Source organism: Narcine bancroftii, chromosome 3 (genome assembly GCF_036971445.1).
Source record: "Narcine bancroftii isolate sNarBan1 chromosome 3, sNarBan1.hap1, whole genome shotgun sequence".
In the NCBI taxonomy this organism is placed as follows: domain Eukaryota; kingdom Metazoa; phylum Chordata; class Chondrichthyes; order Torpediniformes; family Narcinidae; genus Narcine; species Narcine bancroftii.
Genome location: NC_091471.1, coordinates 89381695 through 89409132, shown reverse-complemented (window position 1 = coordinate 89409132; position 27438 = coordinate 89381695). Strand labels below are relative to the sequence as shown.

General features: G+C 39.4%; 1 protein-coding gene across 2 annotated transcripts in view; it reads right to left on the bottom strand.

Moving 5' to 3' along the window:
* Positions 1-1645: 1645 nt before the first annotated feature.
* ppwd1 (peptidylprolyl isomerase domain and WD repeat containing 1) overlaps positions 1646-27438 on the bottom strand; it is a 37809-nt gene continuing 12016 nt past the window's right edge. The window contains exons 2-11 of one of the 2 annotated variants that reach the window (XM_069924508.1): positions 24465-24567; positions 23277-23380; positions 18413-18533; positions 17206-17653; positions 12167-12357; positions 6674-6863; positions 5982-6163; positions 5515-5596; positions 3085-3267; positions 1646-1882 (exon numbers count right to left, since the gene is read on the bottom strand). In XM_069924508.1, the coding sequence (XP_069780609.1) occupies positions 1739-1882; positions 3085-3267; positions 5515-5596; positions 5982-6163; positions 6674-6863; positions 12167-12357; positions 17206-17653; positions 18413-18533; positions 23277-23380; positions 24465-24567 (1748 nt within the window). In that variant the 3' untranslated portion in view covers positions 1646-1738. The remainder of the gene's footprint in view (positions 1883-3084; positions 3268-5514; positions 5597-5981; positions 6164-6673; positions 6864-12166; positions 12358-17205; positions 17654-18412; positions 18534-23276; positions 23381-24464; positions 24568-27438) is intronic. The other variant, XM_069924509.1, reaches the window with a different exon arrangement.

The window sequence follows — 27438 nt, the reverse complement described above, 5'->3', positions numbered from 1 at the left end:
GACCTAACAGGATCAAGTTTTTCCATGAACAGGGGGAAGTTGCCAGAGCTGGGTGAAATTACAAATGTTTAAAAACATTTGAACAGAGATAGCAAAACTTAGAGGGGGCCATTTGAAATTGACACAAATTTGAGCTAAAGAGCCTATTTCTGATCCATACAATTGAATCTAAACTTGCTCTGGATCCCAATGACTCCAACCTTTTGCAGCACTTCCCCATTTGGAACAATGCAAATATAGTATTGTCCACAAATTATACCTGCATATTTTGTTCCCTCTCAGAATTTAATCAAACTGGTTAGCCAGGATTTTCAATTCCAAATCTTTGCTGCCAATGTTTGTTTAATTCCCCCTCCTTTCCAAATGCAGATTAATCCTGTCCCTCAGGATCTTTTCTAACTCAGCTCCCAAGATTGAAGTTGCCAGGCTTATCTCCACTGTCCAGGAAATAAAGATACTGTATTTACTGCCCATCTGGTACCTCACAAAGATTTTATAAAAATCTGTTCCACGCTTCCCATCGAAGCCTGGGATATGTCAATTCTCTTGATTTATCCATTTACAAGCCTACTAAAACACTTTATTCTTTGAAAAGAACACATGCTGGTATTTCCTTCCCCTGATATCTCCAGTTACAATGTCCTTCTCATCAGTAAGTACAGATAAAATTTATTCAGTAAAGTCTCATCTCTCTCTTTAGCTCCATACACAGATGGCCACTTTGGTCTCAAGGACCCTTAACATATTTAACCCATCCTCAAATCTCTGAATTTATGTTACAGAACCATTTTCACTGTGTTTAATAAATGCTATTAGTACCAAGGTGGGCAATAACTTCTATACATTTACCACATTTTAGAACATCCTGCACACATTGCTATGGTTAACCCTCAGGCAACATACCATTCAGAAATCTCATTTGTGGCTCCAGAAACACCCACCTATCCATCTACAACTGAACACATGATAAACTCTCCTATAGTTCTTCACTGCTGTGCAGAAGATCCATCCATTGTGCCATTGTGTAGTTAAAAAAAAAAATTGGAATACTGATGTTCGAGGATGTAAAATCTCAATCAACCAGTTTCTAAAGCTGATTTTTGTTTGCCTTCATTTTCCATGTCATCCACAGGACAGTAAATTTTACTACACAGTATCACTTCTCATCACATCTTATCACTGACTGAGAATGCCTTTATGAAAGGCCATCAAAGTAGTTTAAATTGGTCAAATTAATAAATTTGAAAAAAATTAAATCATCTCTCCATCCATTTTTTTCCCAAATTAATTCAATGATTTTTATTTTTCTGTATACCACGATTCTGAAAAAAATTCCAATCTTGCAATAGTCTCAGTCAAGTAATGCTAGATCTTGCTGTGCTGGAGAAGGGAACTTGGGTGCAAGTCAGGTTTTAGTTTTCACATTTGTACTGATCAAGTTTTTTTTTGTTGCAACTGGTTGCCTGTCTTGTTTATTCAGACCTCATTTAACTTTATAAATGCAATCTACAACATCTCAATTGATTGGAACTTTTGAATTTAATTATGAAAATTAACAATGCAGTGGAGGATTCCCATATTTAATGTCATCTGATAGGGGAGGGACGCTACATTACTGTCCAAAGATGCAACTGATTAACAGAAACAATGTTTGTAACAAAATTTATTTTGAAAATATTACAAAATTCATTTTCCAATACTGAAGCAGTTAATATTTCTTTGTCAAAATGGTACTCATTTATTTTACAGTAATATTTATAATGCTGATATCTTCATAGGGCTTATCAGTTTTTGGATTACACTTCACGTTAGCAATCCTCTGGACCACTTCCATTCCTTTTGTCACACGACCAAAAACTGTGTGTTTGTTATCAAGCCATGGCTAAAAAATTAAAACAAAAAATGAAAACCTTTTCCTAAAAGATAGTTTCTTAAACTTTACCAAAAGTAACTCAATTCAGTTTGGCTAAGCTTCACAAATCATAGTTCAGAGGGCCAGACAGACAGTCAACCAGCAGAGCATGGAAGAAAGGACATAACCAATCTTGACATGCCACATTGGTCTGAAACCTGCCAGGTTTGGCCTAGGGTGGCACCAGGGCTAAGGCAATGTAATGTGATCAAATGTGCAATCAGACAAGTTATCCCAAAACAGCTGAAAAAGCCCTTCAACTTAAACAACAAAGATACTACAATGGCCACTTAACTGTGAAAATCTACAAGCAGATAGGAAGAAACTGCTAATTATTTATACAATCCATTTAATTAACATCACATTTACAGACCATCTCATTATCCAGTTCTATTTGTATAAATGAACTTAAATTTTGATGAACAGAAAATTCTTCAGCCTCTCCTGTGAATCCATAAACCTGATTTCAATGTTGCACGTAAAAGTCGATCTTGTTCAGTAATGGCTTGGGCCCTGCCCTAAAGTAGTCTACAATTCAAAGCAAGCTTTTAACATAATCATAAAATTTGATTGAACACTGGCGTCACAGAGGGGGGGGATGGACTGCACTGGGTGACACTAAAATGACTGTCTATAAAATTTGTGTGCAGTGTTTCAGCAGAATTTTTAAAATAAAAAATCCCTGTAGTGAGTTAAAACATTTTTCGTAAGCTCAGCTTACATGCTTATATGTATCAATATTCAAAAAACATTACTAAGGATACTATATGATCTGGTAAGGGAGGAGGTCTATTGGGGGTGGGGAATGACAACAACTCTAGTGACGGCACTGGGTTGAGGTAGCCATTTACTTTCCCCACAACCTGGAGCCTTGATAACTCTTTGATAAAGCTTTGCTTACTATCGACTGGTAGATTATTGTACACAAACAAAGATCTGAAACGCTTAAATAGAAATTTTTGTTTGGAGTAGATAGACCACTCAGAGCCTGAACTTCTGAAACTGGAAAACAAACAATCTAATAAAAGACAGTATTGGTCATTTCAAATTTGGAAACACAATTTTATATAAAAGTTCTTCTTCCCAACAGGTTAGTGTTTTTCAAAACTCCAATTAGGTAAAGTACAATAAATCAAATTATGAAATACAACCAGAGGAACTTGAAGACTTACTGTAGGTACAACAGTTACAAAGAACTGGGAGCCATTACTATTAGAACCTGCATTGGCCATGCTTAGCGTATATGGTCGATCGTGCCTCAAAGTTGGGTGAAATTCATCTTCAAATTCTCCTCCCCAAATACTTTCTCCTCCCATTCCCGTCCCAGTTGGATCTCCAGTTTGAATCATGAAGCCCTATAAAAGATGTACAAATTAAATCACAGATGCCATTAATATACATTTCACTTACAGTACATTGGTTTTTCTGCTTACAATGTGATACAAATTGACTTGACAAAAGTGGTTTGCTTTTAAAACTTTCTACTATCTAACTATAAGGTTTGCTTTTCTCATTGTAGCAGAAAAATCAGAATTTATTGTCATAAACGTGTCACATTTGTTATTTTGCATCAGCATAACAGTGCAAATGTTGCTATAAATTACATTTAAAAATAAATAAATAGGACAAAAATAAGAGAAAATGAGGTGGTGCCAGTGGTTCATTATCCATTTAGCAATCTGATGGCAGAGGGGAAGAAGTTGTCCTTGTGCTGCTGGTGTTCCTCTTCAGGCTCCTGTATCTTCTTCCTAATGGTAGCAGTGTGACGAAGGTGTGGCCTGGGTGGTGGGGGTCTTTGAGGATAGAGGCTGCTTTCTTAAGACACTTCCTCTTGTAGATATCCTTGATGGAGTGAAGATTGATGCCCATGATGGTGCTGGCAGAGTTTACAACGCTGTAGTTTTTTTTCCTTCCCTGTGCATTAGCACCTCCACACCTGACAGCGATGCAAGCAGTCATAATGCCCTCCACAGTGCACCTGTAGAAATTTGCAAGTCTTTGGTGACATACCAAATCTCACAAAGTATAGCTGTTGGCAAGCCTTCTTTGTGATTGCATCAACAAAGAGGTCCACTGCTGACTTCTCAATAAGGACTGGTTTGTGCTCTTCTGGTTTCCTCTCTGAAAGTCTACAATCAGCTCCATTGAGTGCAAGATTGATGCTGTGACACCATTTAACTAGCTGATCTATCTCAGTCCTATACACTTCCTCACTTCTGTCTGTGATTTTGCCAACAACCGTGGTGTTATCGGCATTTGAATGGTGCCTAGCCGCAGTCATGGGTGCAAAGAGCATAGAGCTAAGCATTCATCCTTGAGGTCTGTCTGTGTTGACGGTCAGTGAGGAGACAGTGTTTCAGATTTGTACTGACGGAGGTCTTCTGATGAAGTCAAGGATCCAGTTAGGTGGGGGGAGGGGGGGGAAAGATGGGGGTCCAGGTTTTGGAGCTTATTGACCAGCACTGAGGATATGAGGGTGTTGAAAGCTGAACTGTAGTCAATGAAGAGTAGCCTAATGTATGTGTTTCTGTTGTCTGGACAATCCAGAGCAGAGAGGCAGCAGTGATATTGTATCTGCTGTGGACTGATTGTGGATGAATTGTAGGTGAATTGCAGTGGGTCCAGATCTTTACTTAGGTAAGAGCCAATTCTGGCTATGACCAACCTCTCAAAGCATTTCATCGAGTAGTTGTGAGAGCTACTGGGCATCAGTCATTGAGGCAGCTCACTCTACTCTTCTTAAGGACCTGAATAATTGATACCCTTTTGAAGCAAGTGGGAACCTCTGACTGCAGCAATGAGATTGAAAATGTCCGTGAACTCTCGAGTTAGTTGATTGGTACAGATTTTCAGTATCCTGCCAGGTATGCCGTCACCCCCCCTTAAAGGATGTTCTGACATTGGCCTCAGACTGATATCACAGGGTCGCCAGCTTCTGCAGGGATTCACGTGGGTACTGTTGAGTTCTTCTCAAACCAAGCACAAAAGATAATTCAGCTCACCAGATAGTGAAGCATCACAGTGTTTGGCCTCACTTTGTACAATGTAATAGCTGGCAAGTTTTGGTCTCTAGCTTCCCTTGGAATTGCTTCTTTGCTGCTTAGATGGGCTGCCACAGATCAAACCTGGAGATCTGGATCACTGGCCTTAAATGCCATCGATCTTGCCCTCAGCAGGTTCCACTGAACTGCAGAATTTTCTCACTTCAGGATTTGTTTTTAAACTCACTTAGAATTACTGATTCTGATCCTTTTAAACTTGCACGGCTTGAGGAACTGTTCTTGCTGGATTATGCAATGTACCCAAAATTGCACCTTTTTTGGATTCATTACTAACACATGCTTCTTCATTAATCTTTGTATTTGCTCACTATTAATTTAATATAATTTAAAATAATTATCTCATATCGTGCAAATCAGCCAATCAAGGCATTCAATATTTTCGTACACTATTTCAAATTAATTAATAAATTAATACTCAGAACTGGAAAAAAATCTTAGAAACCATCTTGCAGGAAGTTCTTTTACTAGGTGCTTTTACTCTTTTACTCTTCAAAATGAAATGTACAATTTTCTACATAATATCACCCAGTTCAAAAGTACCTTAATGATACGATGAAATATGTGGCCATTGTAATATCCATTTCTGCTGTGTACACAGAAGTTCTCCACAGTTTTTGGACATCTGATTATAAAATAAAAAGTTAGTTTTCAGAAGGAATACAGTAAAATGGAAAATAAAGATGACAAGAAATTCAAAATCTTCTTTACTAATTCTTCCACAATCCACACGATCCCCAAAGTATGAAAGAGAACATAACCTACTTGAGAAGATCAATTATAGATGCTCTGTACATGTATAAAGTGAAGTCTTGCTCCAAATAAATTTTTTAATGAGGGAACATTTCAGATTGCAAATACAACCCTTTTATTGGCCATCATTTCTTTTAAATTAAACAAATCCCAAAAATCAAACTTTAAAATAAGGACACTTTGTATTTAATATAGTTGGATTTAGCTACATTTATTTCAATTTTCACTAAAATACCTCCAAGTGCACTGTAACTTACTCAACGGGGAATAGTTTGACATGAACATCTCCCATTGTTGTATGGATAACTGCACTGTCTGAGACACGTTTGGGGCCATCTGCTTGTGTGGCAGCCATGACCTCCTCTTTGGAGGGCTTCTCATTGAAGATATCTCGATCAGACTCAGCACTCTTTGTATCCTCTGGCTCCCTCTTTGTAAACTGCAAAATTAAATCATAAGTAATTGCTTAGTTACCAACATATTGAGAAACAACTGTCCGGAACAACTCCAAATGTTTTAAAGCAAGAATATCCAACTTCCAGTCCTGTCAAACAGGCTTCAAAATACAGGCAACTGTTGATTATCATTCCTTAACCAATGGTTCAACCATTTTGCTACTTTGTTGCCTTATTAGATTAAATCAAACTACACCACCAACATCTGCAAATACAAGAATGCAAATTAATTTTAATATTGATTTAAACTTTCTATCTGGCTTCCAAACAAGTTTGGCCACCCACCCTTACGGGATTCTTCTCACCCTGTAAATCAAGATATGAACAGAAACTTATTAAATAAATACTGGTACTTGCAATTGTTAGGCTAAAAAAATCTATTTTACATCAAGGGATCCAAGTATTTAACACATTGACTGCTGGAAGCAATTCAACATTCTAGCATGTAGAACTGAAATTACTGACCAATTTGCACAACAAAAACTGCTACCTACCATATAAAATCGATTCTTTTTAAATGCTGTGCAGAATATAGTTGGATCCTGTTGAAAACTTTGTAGCACAGGATTGTCGGATGCTTTCATCTCCATGGTCATTACAGCCTGTACCTGTTTAGCTGCACCTTGGAACAAGGCTAGCTGCACCACCCGTACATTTTCTTGTTTACCCAAGATTCGGACACACCTTGGGAGAAATTATACTTTCATAATCACCAAAATATTAAAAATCTATTATTCCTCAATACCTTCAGTTTATTACACAACTTCAGAAACCTACAATGTAAATTGTATAGTTTTTGTGCATCTTACTTGACTGAATTTGGAGAAGTGGTGAAGGAAATGCATTGGGAAGATAATGTAATCTGAACACTGATCCAGAAATTCCACTGCCCTACCTACCAAACTAATTCTCATTTGAAGAATGTGACCCGCAAGGAAATCACCTCCAGTCTAATCAGTTTGGTTCTGAACAGTACAAAACATTGATCATAAATCCTTCTGAAGTGCTGCAAGAACATGTTAAGCTATTTCTCCTGGTGAACCAGCTGTCGAAGAGCTTGATTACCCCTGAAGAATATTCAGCATTCAAGAACTATTAAAAAATATATATTGCTAAAAGAATGACAAGTTAGAAACATTAGCAAACAGCAAAATATACTTCAATAAAAGTTAACTGTATTGTCACTTAGTTATTTCCTTCCATAGCAGCAACTCTCCCTTAAATATGTTATGAACCTATGGCAGGTCTAACCTGGTGCAGATTGTGGGCAAATGCTCCAGCACAAGGGCAGTAATTAGAAACTGAAGAAATTTGGGCTCCAATGCTGAAGTCCATAAAGAATTCAACATAACAGTGCAGTTAGAATCAAAATAGTGATCATCTGCAAACACATTTGGGACTCCAATGCAAACAGGCCTTAAAAGAGGTGATCTCAAGCTAAAAATTTGACAAACATGGAATTTTGTGGCTAATCTTAGGTTTCTCAAACTTCTTGAGGCCTTCAACCCCAATCTCAAAAACTCACCTGGTCTATCTCAGACAACACTCTTCCCTTCCTGGTTCTCTGTCTCCATCTCGGGAGATTAGCTTTCTACCTACCTATTTTACAAACCCACCCACCAACTCCCACAACTACACTTTCTCACACCCTGTCTTTCACAAGGATTCTATTCCCTCTCACAATTTCTCCATCCCCACTGCATCTGTTCCCAAGAGGAGGTCTTCCAATCCAGATCATCTGAAATGTCTTCCTTCTTCCACAAACGTGGCTTCCCTTCCATCACCAATCAACTCAACCCTCACCTGCATTGCCTCCATTTCCCTCTCATCTACTCTGGCCCCCTCTGTCCTTAGATGCAATAAACACACAATTCCCCTTGACCCTACCCATCACCCCTCCAGCCTCCGCATCCAACACATTATCCTCCAAAGTTTACTCACATGCCTATTCATGGCACATGTACTATCCCAGCAAGATGACTTGTAAATTGGAGAAACAACACCTGATTTTCCATCTGTGGACTCTCCAGCTGAATGGTATTAACAGAGACTTCTCCAGTCTCTGCTAACCTACTCTCCTTTATCTCCTCTTCCCCTGTTTTCTTTTCCTCAGCTCTCCACCCCTTCCCTCTCATTTCACCTAGCCCACCCACCTCCCCCTGCTTACTGCTCTGCCCTCCCTCCCTTCTCCACCCATTACCTCCTGCCTTTGGGACCATGCTCTTCCCTCCATCCAATCCCACCTTTATCTTTTCATTCAGACACCTGCCTACAGTTTTCCATTCTTTGACGAAGGCTGAAAGGTCAGTTACGTATCTTTGCCTTTGCTCTATAAAGGACACTGTTTGACGTGCTGAATTTCTCCAGGATTGTGTTTTTACTTCAACCACAGTGTCTGCAGACTTCCATATCTTACTTCAAACTTCCTGAAGCTTGTCTCATGCAGTTGCTAATATTTATATGAATTAAGTTTCAACAAACCCTCCTGACAAATTGCACCATGATTTTACTCTTAATTACATCCATCTCTTTCGGCTGTGCAACAGGGACCTCTGCCAAATCTAAATCACTCTTCAATCTCTCTCTCACACTATACACCCCCCATCTTTATCATTAGGAGGGCATCTCTGGATCAAAAGTGTCTCAACTTTCAACATTTTTTTTTTTTTTTAAATGCCAATTATTTGCCAATCCTTTTACCCACCAAGTTACTTTCACCCTGCTGTTCATTGTCTGCTTTTACCTTGGTCATGGTAAATCACGTTGGTCTTTTAACATTGATTGGAGGGAGATTGGGAACAGCAAACAGGACAAGGGCAAACAATATAATTTTTTAACTATACTTTGTTATTTAATTACATCATAACTGTACAAAAACAAAGGCGAGAAATCAGACTGCTCAAACTACAGGGGAATCACGTTGCTCTCCATTGCAGGCAAAATCTTCGCTAAGATTCTACTAAATAGAATAATACCTAGTGTCGCCGAGAATATTCTCCCAGAATCACAGTGCGGCTTTCGCGCAAACAGAGGAACCACTGACATGGTCTTTGCCCTCAGACAGCTCCAAGAAAAGTGCAGAGAACAAAACAAAGGACTCTACATCACCTTTGTTGACCTCACCAAAGCCTTCGACACCGTGAGCAGGAAAGGGCTTTGGCAAATACTAGAGCGCATCGGATGTCCCCCAAAGTTCCTCAACATGATTATCCAACTGCACGAAAACCAACAAGGTCGGGTCAGATACAGCAATGAGCTCTCTGAACCCTTCTCCATTAACAATGGCGTGAAGCAAGGCTGTGTTCTCGCACCAACCCTCTTTTCAATCTTCTTCAGCATGATGCTGAACCAAGCCATGAAAGACCCCAACAATGAAGACGCTGTTTACATCCGGTACCGCACGGATGGCAGTCTCTTCAATCTGAGGCGCCTGCAAGCTCACACCAAGACACAAGAGAAACTTGTCCGTGAACTACTCTTCGCAGACGATGCCGCTTTAGTTGCCCATTCAGAGCCAGCTCTTCAGTGCTTGACATCCTGCTTTGCGGAAACTGCCAAAATGTTTGGCCTGGAAGTCAGCCTGAAGAAAACTGAGGTCCTCCATCAGCCAGCTCCCCACCATGACTACCAGCCCCCCCCACATCTCCATCGGGCACACAAAACTCAAAACGGTCAACCAGTTTACCTATCTCGGCTGCACCATTTCATCAGATGCAAGGATCGACAATGAGATAGACAACAGACTCGCCAAGGCAAATAGCGCCTTTGGAAGACTACACAAAAGAGTCTGGAAAAACAACCAACTGAAAAACCTCACAAAGATAAGCGTATACAGAGCCGTTGTCATACCCACACTCCTGTTCGGCTCCAAATCATGGGTCCTCTACCGGCATCACCTACGGCTCCTAGAACGCTTCCACCAGCGTTGTTTCCGCTCCATCCTCAACATCCATTGGAGCGCTTACATCCCTAACGTCGAAGTACTCGAGATGGCAGAGGTCGACAGCATCGAGTCCACGCTGCTGAAGATCCAACTGCGCTGGATGGGTCACGTCTCCAGAATGGAGGACCATCGCCTTCCCAAGATCGTGTTATATGGCGAGCTCTCCACTGGCCACCGTGACAGAGGTGCACCAAAGAAAAGGTACAAGGACTGCCTAAAGAAATCTCTTGGTGCCTGCCACATTGACCACCGCCAGTGGGCTGATATCGCCTTAAACCGTGCATCTTGGCGCCTCACAGTTTGGCGGGCAGCAACCTCCTTTGAATAAGACCGCAGAGCCCACCTCACTGACAAAAGGCAAAGGAGGAAAAACCCAACACCCAACCCCAACCAACCAATTTTCCCCTGCAGCCGCTGCAACCGTGCCTGCCTGTCCCGCATCGGACTTGTCAGCCACAAACGAGCCTGCAGCTGACGTGGACTTTTACCCCCTCCATAAATCTTCATCCGCGAAGCCATGCCAAAGAACCAAATTGCATATTAGATTCATTTAACATTCTTATCCATTTTATACAGACTTGTAAATTTCCTTTAATCTAGCAACCACAGTTTTTTTTGGAAATTCAGTTTTCCAGCAAGATTTTCCCGTTGACTTCATTAATGAGCCACTTTAATTATTAGCATCGTTTCCTGGATTCTTGCCCACCTGGAAAATATCAAATAATTTTCAAAATTTCAACAGCCTATCTTTCTAAACTCAAGAGAATGCAGACATCTCATGTAGTATGTCCTCATGACAACCCTAAAGGCAGACTATTCCGATGAATATGCACAGGACCCCCTCCAAGGTACATATCTTTCTTGGGATAAAATCCAGTCATCCTGAAAGGGTCTAATCTAAACAAAAAAATACAAGTTCTCTTAAGCCACATGCAATTGAGTCACAAGCCAGTCATGATCTCAGTGAATTCCAAAATACACTCAAGGGGCTAAACGACCTCGTCCTGCTCCAACATTCTTACAAGCCTTCCAAAGACGGCTGTCTTACTTCAATCTTCCATTACCAAATCTCATAGATAATTACTTGGACTCACATCTTGTTGATCATCAGCTTGTGCTGTCAGTGGGGTGAAAATTTACTATCCTCCAGAATTGGAGGGCACCAATATAAATAAATAATTAGGCAGAACATTCACAAAATTACATTTCTAAGTATGTTTTTAGCAATTAGCTTGACATCCAAAACCTGAAATTAAAGTATTTCAATAATTTTCAAAAGGCAGTAGGATTTGTTGTTGAAAAGTAAACATTTGCATCGTTCCAGAGAAAGAAGGGAGTGAGTCTAATTGAACAGATCTTTCAAAACAGCTGGCAAAATCACAATGGGCCAGATGGCCCCCTCTATATTACATATTTTTATTGTAAGAAAATATAGCCAAGTCTTATGTCCTCAGCTGACATACATAGGTTTTTAGCCAAATCACAAAGTAACATAATGAAGAAATGCAGCCAATTTTTCTCCTTATTTTTACATAATAACCAAATACTGCTTCCTTATTGTAATCCCATTTATCAATGTAAAACAAAGCACCTTCAACACCTTTCCCCCATCTAATCCAAGTTTCTCAACTTAGGATCCTCCCTTCATTACATGCACCACATTCAAAACTCCATTCACCACATCCTATTTTTTTCATTACATTGGTGCTTGTTGGGCAATTTTTGCCTTCCCTACCATTATTAACCACGATTCAGCTATTTGATTGTCCTTCCCAAAAGCCTATCTCGTTACACAAATCCTCCAAAATTCTTATTTTTTTTTTAAAAAGGGAAACTTAATTGTCTGGCTCAGTTACATTCAATCAATACTGCCAAATGATCCTATTTGTTTATGTCTTCAGAATACAAGAACAAATTGATTGCATTAGTTAATAAATCAAGGAGCTAACTAGAGGATCAAAATGCATTCATTATCAGATTATGTATGAAATTTGACAGCGATTCTAATGATCTCACTTTATTATTTTATGGATCGTGAACATACCTGTTTGTTTCTATATTTATTATTTTAATTCCCAGCATTGTTCCATACAGTACAAAGTGTCCAGTCTCATCAAAAACTATGTTGGCAAGTCTCATTCCATCAACCTTTTCCAGTTCTCTTTCAACAGCCATACGTCGGCCAAACTCCATGTCAGGAAGCTGCTGTCTCATCTGCTGCAATTCTGTAAACATCTGAAAAACAGCAAATAATGGTTCAATGAACTGATCAATGAATGTTATTGCAAAATCTCTGAAAATGGAGATTCTTTCAGACTCCCGACCCAAAAGTATGCAAAAACTTTCAGGAGGCAGCTTGCTATTTTCATTGAGCGAGTGCTAGAGAAGAACAATCTATGATCAGCAAAGTTATGCTGTGCTACTGCTTCCACATGATTTAGAGAAGCAGAACTAAATGTACATACAGTTTTACCACATGTACAATTGCTCCCTCCATAAATCTTCGTCCGCGAAGCCAAGCCAAAGAAAAAGAAAAAGAAAGGAAGAGAAAAGAATTGCTCTAAAGATGCTGCCAGGCTAATAGCATCCCATGATGGTCTCATGCTGCTTAACTACAGGGGACTTCTATCTCTGCTGCATTTTCATTATAAATAACAAATGAAAGCAGAGAACAGGAGCTACGAGAACATTAGAAAAAAGTAGTGCACGTGTTCCATTTATCAAGAGGCCAAGTACAGACTCACAAGCACAAGTTACAAACTTCTGGATATACAAATAGATCAAGGTGCTTTATTTAGAAAGCATAGGGAAAAAAAAAAGGTAGTGGATGAAGGAGTGGTTACAGGTCTGATCAAAGACTTTGAAGTTGAGACCAAGACTAAAAGGTTTTAGGATTGAAGATCTAGGATTTGATCATTGCTGAAGTGAGTGCACAAGGTCAGGCTTCAAGGACTCACCAACCTCAAATATCTGAAGATGAAACTGCTATCAATGAAAACTAATCCAATCATTTCACTACAGGTCTAAACCTCACATTGATCATCATTGCATAATGCAGTCCAAAATACTAATTTCTTTTTCATTTAAATTGCCCAACTTCACTGAGACTGCTATGAAAGTTGATTTGGAGATACAAGAAAAGATACTCTGCTATAGATGGCTCTGGCATTAAAATAGAAAAATGTGAATTTGTGAATAATGTACTGGCACAAACTGAGAACTTGAAAACAATCAGGAAGCAAAGTGTGGTGATAAACATGGCCTCCTCAGGTTGGCAGACCATGACTAGCAGTACACCAGTATACATGAACTTGGAGAAATTCCAAGTAGCAAGGAGGATCTGAAAGGATTCAAGAAGATGCAGGTGATCAAGGCCACCTTACCACAAATATGGGAAAAAGGAAGTAAAGTACTTGGGAGCACAATACTGAGTTTTTAAAAAATATATATGATTAACTGGCAAATGTTGGTGCTGAAGGGATATGGATGTTCTTGCACACAAGTGACTGAACGTTAACAGGTAGGTCAATAGTTTTCAAACTGCCCTGCCCAAACTCACATACCACCTTAAGCCGTCCCTATACTATCGGAGCTCTGGGATTAGTAAGGGATTGCTTAAGGTGGTACGAGGGTGGAAAGAAAAAGTTTGAAAACCACTGTTTTAATCGTACCTCATTGACTCGTTATATGCAATGTTTTACAACTCAAAAGGAAATGGACCAATGACCATTTTTCCTCAAGCAAAATATTTCAACAACAGTGATCCTCAACCTTCCTACTCACATCCCACCTTAAGCGATCCCTTCCTAATCACAGATGGAATAGGGATTACTTAAAGTGGTATAGGAGTGTAAATAAAAAGGTTAAGAACCACTGATTTACACCTCTGAATGTGCGGCTCAGAACACCAACAACGACATCTACATCAGTGGTTCTCAACCACTCACGTACCACCTTAGGCAATCCCATACCAATCACACAGCACTTATGGTATAGGGATTGCTCAAGGTGGAATGCGACTTTGGAGGCAGTTTGAAAACGACTGATGTAGGTGAAATAAGCAAATAAAAAGCTAAAATTTTTAATTTATTGACAATAAATCGGAAATATGCAAATACTCTTGCAGAGTATATACATGACATCACATACAACCCTGAGATTCCTTTTTTCCTGTGGGCCAGGCATAATTGCCACCAATTGGTAGTGCAAAAAAATTAAACTGTATACAGCATAAACAAATAAAACTATAACCAGATAATGAATGTAAACAAACTGACTGTGCAAATCAGAGAGAACAAAGAAAATCAATGAAGTGCACAAGTAAGAGTCCTTAAATGAATCTGACTTTGTTGTTGAGGAGTCTGATGGTGGATGGGTAGCAGCTGTTCTTGAACCTGGTGATGCAAGTCATATATCTCTTTTCTGACGGCAGCAGCAAGAACAGAGCATGTGCTGGGTGGTGTATCTTTTTGATAATTGCTGCTGCCTTCCAACATTCAAGTCAACTTTATTTATTGTTCATACCATGATCACATGGTACTCCAGGACTAAAGTATATTTACATAGATATACATGAGGAAAGCAGTTAACACATTAAAATATTAAGGCATTGAAACATAAACACTGAAAGTCCATGGCGCACTATCAACATCTGTACTGGAAGTTCAGGAGCCTGATGGCTTGGGGGTAAAGGTTGTTTCCTACTTGTTACGAGCCCAAAGGACCACAAAACCCAGCAGTGATAGATATTCATCACGGCAAATGATTACTTAAACAAATGTTGCTTTCAATAATCTTTAAACATAAAAATAGAATCAAACTTTAACTTATCTCTATTGACTTACTTAACCCCCTTCTAATTCTAAGCGCACATGCATGTAATGTGTGAGAGATTTGATGTTCCTTTTTCATCAGCCATTTCAGTGTCTTGCTAACAAAACTTTCCACTTCAGGGTTCTCCAGATGATCGCCTTTCTTTCAGGTCATCAGAGTTCTTTTTTTGTTTCTCTTATTCCAAGTGAAACATTAGACAGCCAGTCTTCTCCTCTTGCATGAACAACAAGGGCTTTGACCAGGCCATCTTACAACTGGGCTTTCCATAAGCTTGCCAGCTTGTCCTGTTCCTGTCCCAGCTGCTGTCTGCTGGCTGTAACACTGTACAAGTGATCTTTCTGTCTCTCCTTCTCTCTCTGAGAGAAAGCCTGTTTTACTCTCTCTACTTGCAAAACCACATGATCCTCTCAGAACAGCAAGTTCTCTTCCAGACAGCAGCAGCTCCGACATGCTCTTTCATCTGTTGCCTTTTTGTAACAACAATCCATTAATGAAGTCTCTTGAGCACTCTTCAAAGCTCTGGAGCCGATACATCTACCATGGGGCAGAGTTCCAGTATTTTAAATAAGATCTGTTTGAAAGTGTTTGTATGTAACCTACTCTAGCACACCTTTCCCAATTTATCTCCCAAAAACGTATCTATATACTCTGTCACACACTCTGGACGCAAGGGTACAAGTGCTGTGGTACCTCCTGCCAGATGGCAGGAGAGAGAACAGTTTACATGCAGGATCTGTGGAGTCTTTCATAATGTTTATTACTTTCCGTCTGCATCAAGTGTTGTAGATGTCCCTCATGACTTCAGAAACCCTGGTTTGGAACCTGTACCACTTCGGACTGAAAGACCTTGCAGAGGATAATGAAGTTTCTGATGTCATACCAAACCTCCACAAACTCCTGAGGAAGTAGAGGTGCTGATGTGCTTTCTTCATGATGCCATTGGTGTGTGTCGAGGAATGATCCTCCGAGATAGTGACTCCCAAGAACCCAAATTTGTTCACCTTCTCCACTTGATTCCCTCAATGATCACTGGATTGTATATCTCGGTCTTTCCTGAATTCAACGATCAGATCCTTAGATTTGGTGACAATGAGTGCAAGGTTGCTGTTGGTGCACCATTCAGCCAAGTTTTCAATCTGCATCCTGAATGCCAACTCATCCCCTTCCTTTATACTTTGGTATCATTGAGAAATTTGTAGATGGTGTTATTGTCGTACTGAGCTACACAGTCATAAATTGAGTAGAGCAGGGAACTAAGAACACAGCCCCGTGGTGCTCCACTACGGATGGAAATTGTGGAGAAGTTCTTACCAATCTTCATTGATTGTCGTCTGGAGGTGATGAAATCCACGATCCAATTACACAATGGGGTGTTATCTCCCAGGTCTGTTCTCAATAAAAAGCTTTCTGATGTATCCATCTTTGATATCCAGGTGTTCTAGGGCTTTGCGTAGAGCAAGTAAGATGGCATCCGCCACAGACCAGTTTCTATGATAGGTCAACTGGAATCCAGTCAGACAGGAGCTGATATGCTTCATCACCAGCCTTTCAAAACAAACTTTTGATGGAAGTGCTACTGGTCGATGGTTGTTAAGGCTATGTAATATGGAAGTAGAAAGGTCTTACAGCAATTTTATTGAGCTTTGTTGAGAGTGCAACTAGAGAATTGTGCATATTTTTGGTCCTCAACCAAAACAATATACTGTATTTGCAATGAGGAAGAGCAGGGAAGATTCTCAAGATGGTGGATTTATTGCACAAGGAGAAGTTAGGTTTGTTTGACCAACATTCACTAGCATTTAAAGAATGGGGGGTGATTGACAGGGTGGATGCAGGGAACTCCTAGCTGAGTCTAAATCTAGAAATCTGAGTCTCAAAAATAAGGCAGAGAAATTTCTTTCCTCGGATAAATCTTTGAAATTCCCTCAGAAAATAGCAATAGATTTCTAGATGTTAAGGGAATCAAAGGATTAGACCTGGAGAATGGCACAAAGGCAAAAGATCAATTGTGGTCCCAATGAGTGGCTTATCAGACTCAAAGAGCTAAATGGCCGAATTTTTTGTGTTCTTGTATTAGAATGAAGGCAGATTCAGGACATGTTCCGCGGCACCGCCCTCCATCACTCGCTGGCCTGCCACAACAAAGAATAACGAACAAAGTGGCAAAAGTATTCCATTTTGATTTTATTGGCAGGCATCAAAGCGAGGATTAAACTGAAAATTGATTTATAAAAAGAGCTGCTCACTTACCGTAAGTGATTCATCAAATACCCTCATGAGCTTTCCAGTCAAAAATCTAAAAATCCGAACTTTACGGTCTGATCCAATGGTAGCCATTTTTTTCCCATCAGAAGAAAAACTGATGCCTATTGGGAATGATTTACATTTTGCAAATACATATAGGTCCGTATCAGTTTTGTATTCCCACTCTATATTTCTGGGGAATTTGTATTCATTGGGCGGTCCAGTCCAGTATTCCATCATTCCTGATTTGTCAGTCGACACGACAACTTTATAGACAGAATTTAAATAGATCTCACTGAGGGAGCATCTGTGCAGTTTTTCAAACACATGGAGAGGCTGGCTGCTCCCTCTGGCATCATATACAAAGATCTTTCCAGAGACTTTTTCAGAACATGCAACAGCAGGTATAGCATCGCCTGGTGAGTAAATCCACCCGCACTTACCAGGATGGTACCTGCAAAAATGAAACACCAGTTTAAAATCCACAGTGGCTTTTATAGAGCATTAAAATTTTGTACTTCAATTAAAAAAAGCAAAATAAAAAAAGTCAGAAGCATTCAAGAGTGGATATAATTAACAAGTACCCAAGATAAAAAACACTTCAAAACAATCAATTTTCTCATACAAATACATTATTTGATGCAGAATACAAGTAATTGACAGGTTATTAAATATTAAAAAGGTTAATCAACATTTAATATTGCTTAAAGCATCCAAGCATTTTAAATTGTTCTTTGTACAAGCTGGCCACTCTGGAAGAGAGCACACTTCTGCCGGCATCCAGCCTGGCCGTGCTGCGCCTGGACAACAACCCGCTGTGTTGCAAGTGCCACCTGCGCTGGCTGCTGCAGACCAGCCCGGCTCTCAGCTTTGACCAGCGGCCACTGGTGTGCGCATCTCTGGCTGACCTGTGAGGCAATCAGCTGCCAGAGTTCCGCGGCACCGCCCTCCATCACTCGCTGGATCCAGGAGTGGTCACTGCAGCTGGTGTCGGTGGCTGAGGGCCAGGCAGCGCAGGCTGATCACATTATATCCAAACTTGCCTCAATTTAGGGCACATAAAATCAGGGTTTCACTGCATTAATAAAATATGATGTATCACTGCAATATCCAACAAGAAAACAAACACTAGTGTAGTCAAAAATTTATAACAGAAGAGAACCATTTGGGTTATTTTATACACGCCAGATGTGTTTTGGCTCAGTGTTCTTACCCTAATTTTAGCATGTTAATCATATCAAAATTGATCACATCAAATATTTTCATTGCCTGGTCGTCACCAGCAGAACAGAATAGAGCTCCTTCTGCACTAACTCCGACAGATTCAATTACTCCTGCATTTAAAAATAAAGAGGAAACAAATGAAACTCCAGTACTAATCCAGGCATCAACACATAATCCAAATCTGGCTGCTTTTCATGTTCTTGCAAACAATGTGACAATTTCTTTCAAACATATTCTAAGCAGAAGTAGGTCACTTAATCCTTCCAGTCAGATCATCAATAAGAGCACAAAAAAATAAGACCAGTAGGCCATCTGGTCCTTCTCGTCTGGTCATCCATTCAACAAGATCATGGCTGAGCTGGCCATGGACTCAGCTCCACTCACCATTAATATTATGGATGAGCAGAATGTAACCTCAATCCTTGCATCACCCTTCCATTATAAATTTCACCTCCTTGTTCATCGAGAATCTATTTGCATTTAAAATGTACCTGCCTCCATTGTTCAAAGATTCAAGGCCTCAAAAGACTGAATTACTTCTGCCTCAAATGGGAGACCCTCAGGGCATCTATACAAACTAAATTATCAGCCATTAATGAAGAAATTACAAGACAACTTAGAACATTGGAAAGATTTACCACTAGCACTGATAGGAAGGGTAAATAGCATTAAAATATCTTCCCAAGGATACAACACCTATTTCAATTGTTACCAATTCACCGAACAGAGAAATTCTTCAAGGAGCTAAAGAAAATAATAAGGAAATTCTTATGGAAAAGGGGGAAACAGAGGATTGCACTAGATAAATTAACAGAATGGTACAAACAAGGGGGCTTACAGCTACCAAACTAAGAATTATTATAGAGCAGCACAATTAAGATACCCATCAGATTTTTATCAAATAAGGGAAGAACCAGATTGGACCAGATTAGGGCGAGATAAAATAGGGGAGAAGGTACCTGAACATATATTATATAAGTGGGATAAAAAGCTGGTGGAACATAGGAATTCACCAGTACTGCACCATCTGCTCAACATTTGGAAGAAGATTCACGTAGAAAGGAAAAAAAAACAAATTATCAACTACCAAAATTAATATCGACACAAAATCAACTAATCCTTTTCACAATAGATAACCTTTCCTTTCGAGAATGGGAGAGAAAAGGGATCAAAAGAATAGAAAAGTGTTTTTTTTGGAAATAAATTATTATCTTTTGAACAAATGAAGGACAAATATGGTATAACTCACGGTACAATGTTTGCATACCACCAACTGAAAACCTACTTGAAGGACAAATTGGGAAGCAGGCTGAGGTTACCAGAAGGAAGAAATTTTGAATATGTGATTACAGAAACAATTGATAATTAAAATATTTACAACAAACATGTACATCAAACTGCAAAAGAAAGAACGAGGAAATAAGCTGTAAACCCAACAAAAATGGGAACAAGATCTAAACAAAGATAAAGAATGAAACATGGGAAAAGCTATGCTCTGGAACTATGAGAAATACAATAAACACGAGGTTACGCATGATATTATATAATTGGTTACACAGGCTATACACCACGCCCCAAAAGTTAAATAAATGGGACCCAACAGTATCAGACAGATGTTTTCGCTGTAAGAAGGAAATGGGAACAACAGTACATACAATTTGGGCATGTGAGAAAGTGGAAAAGTTTTGGGAAATCTAAATCAGGTATTAAATAAAATCACAAAAAGCAACATACCAAAAAATCCAGAGATCTTTCTTCTAAGAAATATAAGAAGTAAAGAACTTGGACTCGATTTGGATGGAGCACAAAAAAGATTTATTATGATCACCTTAGCTGTAGCAAAAAAATGTATTATGTCAACCTGGAAATTAGAAGATAGCCTGAGAATACAGCAATGGTACATAGAAATTAATAAATGTATTCCATTGGAAAAAATAACGTATAATTTAAGAAATAACATCACAGTATTCGAACAAATTTGGGAACCGTACATGGAACACAACAGAGAAGTCCTACCATGGACCTCCACCACCTAACAGGACAGAAGGAGAAGAAGACAAAATGAACTGACCCAGTATGTAAAAGTAGATAACACAAATTTCTTGTTTATTTTCATTGTGTGATGACATTGTTTAAAGGGTTTAATGTATCGTATATGTTGAACGTTGAGTGGGTGGGGAGGGAGGGTGAAGGAGGGAGGGAAGGGAGGGGGGAAAAGGAGAGAAAATTACACTGTGTATATTCAAGAGGGAAATGTTTGTGTGTATTTTGGTAAATATGGTTCATAGTGTGAAAAATTTTAAAAAAAAATTTTTTAAAAGGGAGACCCTCAATTTAAGATCACTTTTTCAGATTTCAGATTTTCCCACAAGATAAATATTTTACAGTTGGATTACAGAACTTCAACTCAGCAAAAGCAAGACTAGGCACGACACCACCAATAGACCATTCAACCACATCAGTAAGCTCATGGTCCAACTTTAATCAAGTCCACACTTTTGCCCTTTTTCCCAGGATCTTTGACTCTGCTGGATTAAAAACATACTTTTCTCGTATTAGAGGATTTGGCTTGCACACCTCTCTGGAGAAAGAATTTCAACATCACCTGCCGAAAATGAACACTCTCCATCCTTATTGAAACAATGCCTTCTTTATTTTCTCACAAGGATAAACATGCTCTCGGTACTCACCTTTCAAGGTGCCCAAATATTTTAAACATTTCCAAAGATTGTCTTTCGTTCTTCTGAACTCCAAGTCTAGAATTGGCTCATTCAACTTTTCCACTAAGGCAATCCCTTCACACCCAGAATAATCTTAGCGAACTTTCTCTGAACTGACTTTGATGATGCAAATCTTTTCTCACTCGTGCCTTGTACAGTTGTAGTACTGTAATGTTTTCAACCTTTATTTACACAACCCCCAAAATTAAAAAAAAAACATCAATCCATTAGGTTTCTTGATTATTTGCTATATCTGAGTGCCAACTTTTATGTGCTTCACATACAGGAACAAAACCACTTCTGTTGAAGCTTTTTGTGCTATTTAAATAACCTGTTATATCATTCTTCCTTCAAAAGTGAACAACATAATACTTTATTTGATAACTGGCCCACTCACTTTTAATATCTCTAAACTATTTTTAGATTTTATCTTCTCTTTCTCCCCCACCCCCTTCCGCGATTCCTCTTTTGGATTATTTACAAATTTGGCCACTGTACATTTGCTTCCTTCCTCTCATTAACAACATTACAAATAGCTGTGGTCCTTGCAAAAATATTTGTGGTATCCCATTGGTTACAGTTTTCCCATTATATTGATTATTCCCTTATCCTATTTATTGCTTCCTGTAAGTTAGCAATCCATTCCACCAAGGCTCTTGTCTTCCAAAGCATTTTCTATGCTATCAAAATCCAAATCTACTGCATCTATTGGTTGCCCTTTATCCTCCCTGCTGACACTTTTTAAGAACTCCAATAAATCATCATACAGGAGATCTTATTTACAAAACCATGGTATGTCTGGTTGATTAGATTGTGATTTTTCCATATGTTTTCGTACTACCTTCTTAATAACCAATTCAACTCTTCTCTAACAGAATCAACCCACATTAAGAGCATCAGGTGTGACTAATGATGCCCTCATATTGCAAACAAATGACAAAGACAACAAGAAGAGGACTAGCATTTACTTTTAACAATAATCCTTAAAATTTAGGATGAATGAATGGCAAACATGTATCAAAAAAAGACACTGCTATATTGAATCCTGATCCAGCTCTGCATTATTGTATCACCTCAAAGCCAATTCAAAAAAACAAAATGATTACCTATAACATCCAAAATCTTTAAACCATCTCCATATCAATTGTTTAATCAAGATCTATTTTTGAATAGAACCATTCAAGATATGACAAAGCAATGAAAAGGAGCTAAATCATGTAGTTTAGTTTGCCTCATCCTACAAAAAAAATCTAAAATCTGTTAGTTCATTTTCAGAGAATTTCTTAGAAAAGATGTCAATAAAACACACTTGCTTCCCCCACCAAATCACCATCCAGAAACCATTCAAGATACTTGCCTCACCTCCCAAGTTAGTCTAGCCCTTTCAGTAGCAATTTAAACTTTTCAAAATATTAATGTTGCAACAGAGCAGTTCCTCTCCGCAAGAATGAAAATCCAATTATTGTACTTCATTCAATAATTTTGCTATTACATTTTTCCCAACAAGCGCTTCTGGAACCAGTAAAAGCAATTCTAGTAATTACTTCAGTTGTGACTGCCGTGGTCTAGATTTGTGACATGACACTTCTAATACATCAAAGGCAATAAATTTATTTTAATAGCCAAATGCACAATGTGTAACGCCAGCCACTTGTTACTTCAACTTTCATGAGAAAAAGGAGAAAACACCAGAAGATATACTGAAATACTTCAAATGATACAGCCTCCACCCCCAAAATCCTCCTGAGATTGATATTTCCAAAGATTCACCTCCTCCAGTACCTGAAACTTAAAAAGTATGATAAAGTCTTTATACTGGGCAGTGCATGTATTGTATCTGCACATTATCATGACATCACTAAAGACTTAGTAGTTAAATGCCAATTATATATTCTTTTCCTATTGGCACATGAATACATGGGGGATAGAGGGGGATGTGTCACCTTCAGGCAGCAGAACTTTTGTTCAACTTAGGCATCATCTTTCTGAAGAGCCTGTTCTTGTGCTGTACTGCTCTATTCAGTTCACTGTACTTAAAGAATAGTGCATTTAACCAAATAATAGTCAATAAAAAATTAAATTCTAATTTTATATTGTAAATTACACACTAAACAGAATACTAGAACATTTTACCTAAATGACTGCGAAAATGTTTAACAAATTCTATCCCTTCATCATCCTTCTTCTTCCAGAACTTGATATGTCCATCCTGACTGGCAGTTATGAGGAAATCTGTCCTGTACATTTACAAATAGAGCAGTATTAGATGGTGAGCATGAACAGTGACAAAATTGCTTTATTGTGGAAGGAGAAAAATTTCAGCAATTCAACTAATTAAACAATAAATGAAACAAATTTAACAAAAAAGTTCACATGCTTTATGTCACAATAGCAATGTCAATTATAGCACTGCCATTCAGGGTCTATAATTGATTTATGATATTATAAGTGCTAGAAGTAAAAACACAATGTACTTTATATGGCAAAGATAAACATGCCATTTTTGGCTTGAGCCCTTCATCAAGACAGAGAAGGAAACTTTTCTTTTTCAGCCAGTGTTGGTAGAGAACAAGAACTCACTGGCTGAACCTGTAATCAAGTAGAAATCCTGACAACATTTTAAAAATACTGGATGTGTATAGAGAAAGCATGACCTACATGTGTATGGACCTGATGCTGAGAGACAAAGTTCGAGAGGTTTTTAAAATCAGCAGAGATAATGGATTATGGCCTTTTTTGTGTAATCGACTTTCTAGGATTCTTTGAAGTAAATTATTCATTAAGATATAATGCCAGATAAAGGAGAATGATTAAATGGGAATGAAGGAAGACAAAACAGTGGGGTCTTTGAAGAGCATAGGGGGCTGGAGTCACGAAGCAGATTTAACACCTATTAGCAAAAGGGGAGGGAAAAAAGGAAATCTTTAATTACAAATCAATAGCAGGATCCTTCAGAGGAGAAATATTAGAGATTCACAAGTTTCAATTATTACTTGAATTAATCATTACTATTGCTAGTTCCACATTATATTCACAGAACTTGGGTGCACAGCCTTTGGACTACCATGTCCTTTCAGTAATCAATAATACTAATCTATTTCTTCATCACCTGGTGCCCATCTTTATTAAGTCACAGCATTTTCAAGTTCTCATCCATATTCAAAAGTCATCAATTGCTACAGGTGTATTGAACTGACATGTACAACTCATACAAGTCCACAACAAGAATACAGCTAAAGAACATTGATCTTTTATTTATCACATCGTCTGTATATAGATTTCAGTTTTAATTTTCTATTTGAAAATAAAACAATGTCTTACCGGGTGCACACAATATGCGTTATAACATCTCTGTGCATATAGCTCCGCTCATACATTGAAGCACTGGGTAAGTTATCCAGATACACATGCTCAAAATCAAGAACTGGGAAGATAAAAACAAATATATGCCTCTTTAACCTTACACAGATATCAAATAAACCATCATAACAAAAACCTTACAAATATTTTCAAAATGCCCTTTTCCAAAGATACAGATCACTATGAAGGAGCAAGTAATGCCTATAGAAAACCATCTTCTGAGCTTTTCAGATGAAAATGGAAACAACGAGGGATATCCAACAGAGGTGGCAGGGCTGAAATGACAAATCCTGCTACAAAACAAAATCCAGTGCAATCGTAGACAGCAAACCTACACTCCCTGACAAACTCAACACCTGCACCCCATTTGACCACAAATACAAGAAGCAATACTGCACACCCCCATGTCCCCTCATGATCCTCTCCTGTCTGTATCCAAGGATGATGTGCAGGCCACCTTCAGAAGAGTGAATCTGAGGAAAGCATCTGGACCAGACAGAGTACCGGGCTGAGTATTTAACTGTTCTGACCAACTTACCAACATAGTCACAGATTTCTTCAAAATCTCATTCAATCAGGGCATGATACCCATCTGTTTCAAAAAGGAGTCAATTGTACCAGTGCCCAAGCAGAGTGTGGTAACCTGTGTAAATGACTATCAACCAATTCACACCAACAGTGATGAAGTGTTTTGAAAGGCTGGTGGTAAAGAATATCAGCTCCTGTCTGAGCGGCAACATGCATCCAATCCAATTTACCTATCATAGCAACAGGTCTATCGCAGATACCAACTCATTGGCTTTACACAAAGCCCTAGAACACCTGGACAGCAAAGATGCATATATCAGGACGCTTTTTATTGACTATAATTTGGCATTTAACACCATCATCTCCTTAAAACTGATCATCAAACTCCAATACCTGAGACTCAATATCCCTCTGTGTAATTGGATTTCCTTACCCCCCAAGACCACAATCAGTAAGGAGCCCCCTACACCAATGGTTCTCAACCTTTTTCTTTCCACTCACAAGTCACTTTAAGTATTCCCTGTGCCAGAGGTGCACAGAGCCAGAGGTGCATTGTGCTTAAGGGATTGCTTAAGGTGGTATGTGGGTGGAAAGAAAAAGTTTGAAAACCACTGTTTTAATTGTACCTAATTGACTCGTTATGTGAACCATTTCATAACTCCAAAGGAAATGGGCCAATGACAATTTTTCTCATGCAAAATATTTCAGTAACAATTGGGTCTAGAGCAGTGATTCTCAACCTTCCCTTCCCACCTTAAGCAATCCCCTACTAATCACAGAGCATAGGGATTATTTAAAGTGGTATATGAGTGGAAAGAAAAAGGGTGAGAACCACTGTTTTACACCTTTGACTGTCTACAAATTTGCTGATGTTACCAAGGTAGTGGGTTGTGTAAAAAGAGCCAATGAGTCAGCATAGGGGGGGGGGGGGGGGGGTGGAATTAAAAACTTGGCCGAATGGTGCACCAACAATAACCTCGTACTCAATGCCACCAAAACCAAGGATTGTTGACTTCAAGAAGGTAAAAACAATCCAGTGATCATGGGGGGGGGGTGTTGTTGGGGAAATGGAGAGCAAATTTAAGTTCTTGGGAGTTAATTGGGGTTAATTGGTAAGGGCTAATAAAAGGAGTAGAAAGGGAGGGAGCGGCCAGCGAGGAGCGGCGCAGTGAGTAGTGGCCCAGTGAAGGAGTGGGGACTTGGGACTTTGGCTCGAGGGACTGAATCTACTTCTGTTAGGGAGCTTGAGCTGCAGTTGCATGAACTGAGGATCATAAGGGAAGCAGAGGCAGTGATAGAGAGGAGTTACAGGGAGACAGTCACCCCTAGAAGGCAGGAGTCAGGGAATTAGGTGACTGTGAGGAAAGGAGGGAGAGTGCCTGTGCAGAGTATCCCTGTGGAAGTGCCACTCAGCAACATGTATTCGGCATTGGATACTGCTGCGGGGGGGGGAACCAGCCTAACAGGGACGAGTCATGGGGGTCAGGTCTCTGGCACAGGGGCTGCCCCTGAGGTTCAGAAGGGAAGGAGGGATAAGAACAGGATACTTGTAGTTGGGGACTCATTAGTCAGAGGGACAGATAGAAGGTTTGTGGGATGAGATTGGGGATCCAGGTTGGTCTGTTGCCTCCCTGGTGCCAGGGTCAGGGATATCTCTGATCGAGTTCATAGCATTCTGCAAGGGGAAGGAGAACAGCTAGAAGTCATGGTCCATGTGGGGACCAATGACTTAGTTAGAAGTGGGGATGAGGTCCTGAAACAGGATTATGTGGAATTAGGTAGGAAGTTAAAAAACAGGACCTCCAAGGTAGTAATCTCTGGATTGCTGCCGATGCCACACGCTAGTGAGGGTAGAAATAGGAGGATGTGGAGGATGAATGCGTGGCTAAAGAGATGGTGCAGGGGGCAAGGGATAAGGTTTCTGAATCATTGGGATCTCTTCTGGGGAAGGTCGGACCTATACAAAAGGGACGGACTCCACTTGAACTGGAGGGGGACCAATATGCTGGCAAGCAGATTTGCTAGAGCTGTGGGGGTGGGGAACAGAGTGTGAGAGCAGTGTCAAGGGAGCATAGCCACCTAGATAGGAATAATAACGATAACAAAGGTAGGATGGAGATTAGGGTAAAAGGTAGAAAAGAGAATATATGTGAGGGTCATTCTCTGAAATGAATATATTTTAATGCAAGAAGCATCGTGAACAAGGTAGATGAGCTTAGAGCATGGACAGATACTTGGGGTCATATTGTGAAAATTAGTGAGACCTGGCTACAGGAGGGGCAGGACTGGCAACTTAATATTCCAGGATACATTTGTTTTAGATGTGATAGATCAGGGGGTAAAGGGGGAGGAGTTGCTCTGCTTGTTAAGGAAGACATTACTGCCGTAAGGTGGCAGGATGGTCTGG